Source organism: Polyodon spathula, chromosome 7 (assembly GCF_017654505.1).
Source record: "Polyodon spathula isolate WHYD16114869_AA chromosome 7, ASM1765450v1, whole genome shotgun sequence".
In the NCBI taxonomy this organism is placed as follows: Eukaryota; Metazoa; Chordata; class Actinopteri; order Acipenseriformes; family Polyodontidae; genus Polyodon; species Polyodon spathula.
Window position 1 is genome coordinate 6,949,869 of NC_054540.1, and position 3,213 is coordinate 6,953,081.

General features: G+C 40.1%; 1 protein-coding gene across 1 annotated transcript; it reads right to left on the reverse strand.

The window, feature by feature from the left end:
- Nucleotides 1-1,200: 1,200 nt before the first annotated feature.
- LOC121318070 (potassium voltage-gated channel subfamily A member 2-like) lies at nt 1,201-2,952 on the reverse strand. The gene has a single exon (XM_041254322.1). It carries the CDS (start codon nt 2,932-2,934, stop codon nt 1,516-1,518), a length of 1,419 nt encoding a protein of 472 aa, XP_041110256.1. The 5' UTR covers nt 2,935-2,952; the 3' UTR covers nt 1,201-1,515.
- Between the last annotated feature and the right edge of the window lie 261 nt (nt 2,953-3,213).

The window sequence follows — 3,213 nt, forward strand, 5'->3', positions numbered from 1 at the left end:
TTCTATTCCCAGCGAATCCGGAACGCTTCGTTCTTTACTTTCACCTACCAGCGTGCGATTGTGTACGATTGCTCAGCATCAGAATCACTTCATTGTGTCCAATGACTATTTCCCTCATTAAAGAATCCACACCTCTCACTTTTAACAACCTGATTATTTTTTTCTGTCTTTCCAGAATTAAAGGATTTCGTTTCAGTTGCTAATTACAGCGAATCATGTGAAGGTTGCTGTATGTTTTGCTTTGCGGGAAAAAGTGACCTTTTGGGTATTGATATATTTCCATGTTGAACGTGTAGTGTTTTTTTGTTTTGGGTTTTTTTTTTTTTTTTTCCCCCTCCAGCATCCTAATTATTGGTTTTGTCTGTTGACAATGTCAAGATGTATTGTTCTGTATGAATAACCATCTGGGAGGTTGCTATAGAAACCCAGATCTCGAAAGACGCTTGTTTGATTCTCATTCTACCACACAGTGGCGCACTAAGATACTGTTTTAGAGTAGTAGGGTTAATTTGCACCATGGTAAACATTGGCTACTCACAAGATAAAATAATTCGTCATTAATAATAATTATAATTAAAAATAATAATAATGAAAATATATTTTACGTGTTCCCCAATGTTCTTATCATAGCAGGCACTTGCAGATAATAAGCAATTTGTTCACAATATCACTGTTCAAAATATCACTATTTCCAATGGGAAAACGGGCAGATGTGTGTCTTTTCGTTCACATAAAGTCAGAAAAAAACAACATATGAATCCAAATTAACATGTATTTATACTAAAGTAATACAAAAATGACTATAAAAGATTTAGAAGCGAGTAGTTTTTCAAGATTTACGATTATACTGTAAATACAGTATAATCGTAAATCTCGAAAAACTACTCACTTCTAAATCTTTTGTAGTCATTTTTGTATTACTTTAGTATAAATACATGTTAATTTGGATTCATATGTTGTATGTATTACTTTAGTATAAATACATGTTAATTTGGATTCATATGTTGTTTTTTTCTGACTTTGTGTGAACGAAAAGACACACATTTGCCCGTTTGTAAATAGTGATATTTTGAAATATCACTGTCCTGGTCACAAAAGCAAAGTTTGTGGGGAATAATAGCCATTTTCTATACTTTTGAGGCATAAGCAATAACACTTACTACCCAGGAACAAAAACTATGTTACATAGTGTTATTAGTATTTTTAAAAAAGTGAGATAAAGACGGGGAAATGGCATATGCATGAAATCCCGTTTGCTTGTTAGTTATTTTTTAATATTATTAAAATTAAACTGTTGAAGACAGCTTGTGGATGGAAAGCAATAATAATTATATTAAAAAATAAATAAATACATAACTTACGGTTCACAAACCATGCCTAGGCTTCCAAATTTCAAAATATTCCTCGCTTCTGCGCATTAGGAGTACTCTACATAAGAGGTTATTTATTATTTAAGCAAAAGTGCCGAATGAAAAATCTACGTTGTTTTTCACGTTGCCCCTTTTCGTTAAGGGTTCATACATCAGTTGTCTTCCCTGTGTATTGCATTTGGGGGGTATAGTTGGTATATTTGAATGCATCTAAATCGATTTCTAGATTGTAATTTGATTTGCTTATAGAAGGCTGGCTGTTACTGTGTTTCAGTTCAGAGGGTTGCTGCTGCCCGCATGTTACATGTGTGTACTGGAATTTCTCCACATGATCGGTCTCCCTGTGATAGAAGTAGTCAAAATTTGAGACAATCACTGGCACCGGCAGCGCAATTGTCAGCACCCCTGCAATGGCACACAAGGAACCTACAATTTTGCCACCAATTGTCACAGGATACATGTCACCATAACCCACAGTGGTCATGGATACCACCGCCCACCAGAACGCCTCTGGGATGCTGGTAAACACCGAGGATTGTTCGTCTGTCTCTGCGAAATAGACAGCGCTGGAAAACAGAATGACACCAATGAACATAAAGAATATCAGCAGCCCCAGCTCTCTCATGCTCGCCTGGAGCGTCTTTCCCAAGATCTGGAGCCCCTTAGAGTGCCTGGAGAGCTTGAAAATCCTAAAGACTCTGACCAGACGAATCACTCTTAAGATCGCCAGGGACATGGCTTGTTGTCCGTTTCCCTGGCGCTCAGCCAGCTCGGTGCCCAGGGTGATGAAATAAGGAATGATGGCAACTATGTCGATCATGTTCATGATGTTTTTAAAGAAAGCCGGTTTGTTCGGGGAGGCACAGAACCTCACCATGAGCTCAAATGAAAACCAGATCATGCAAAGTGTCTCCACGATGAAGAACGGGTCAGTGAACGGGCTGGGCTTAATATGGCGGGTCCCGTTGGTGGAAAAGTGGCTTTCACTGTGCCTGTTTTCTTCTCTGAACTCTGGAAGTGTCTCCAAACAGAATATGACAATAGATATCAAAATAACCAGCACAGATACTATGGCAATGCCCCGAGCAGGTCCCGAGCTATCTGGATACTCAAACAGCAGCCAGATCTGGCGTTGGTATTCGTTGTCAGGTAATGGGCGCTCTTCTTCTTTTACAAAACCTTCTTCCTCCTTGAAATTCTCAATCACCTCGTCCCCTAACGCGTAAAATTTGATTTCTTCCATAAAAATGTCGACAGGTACATTGACCGGTCGCGTCAGTCTCCCGCCAGACTGGTAATAATAAAGGATGGCATCGAAGGAGGGACGATTCCTGTCGAAGAAGTATTCATTCCGCAAGGGATCGAAGAAGCGCATTCTTTTCCTAGGATCTCCCAGCAAGGTGTTGGGGAACTGCGCAAGGGTCTTGAGCTGGGTCTCAAAGCGTAAGCCGGAGATGTTGATGACCACCCTCTCGCAGCAATCCTGATCCTCTTTCTCCGAATCGACATCGTGGGCTGTCAGTGACAGAGTCTCGTCCACTTTCTCTCCAAGCACCACTGTCATCCTTTTATCTCCCCCCGCCTTCCCACGGGTAAAGTTTCTCAATAATTTTAGTCCTCCTTTATCTCGCACTCGCTCTTTCAGACTGTATCCGCTAACCCAGATGCTTGGTGCAGATATATTCAATCACTTGTAGACTAAAAAGTGATGTTTTTCCTCTCTTCTACCAGCCTGTTGGCGGATTGTTTTTCACGTTATTTTGTTTGTTTGTTTTGTTTTTGTTCACATTTCTTTGACCGGTTCAACCCGGTTCATCACATCACGTTCCTCACTTTGGTAGAC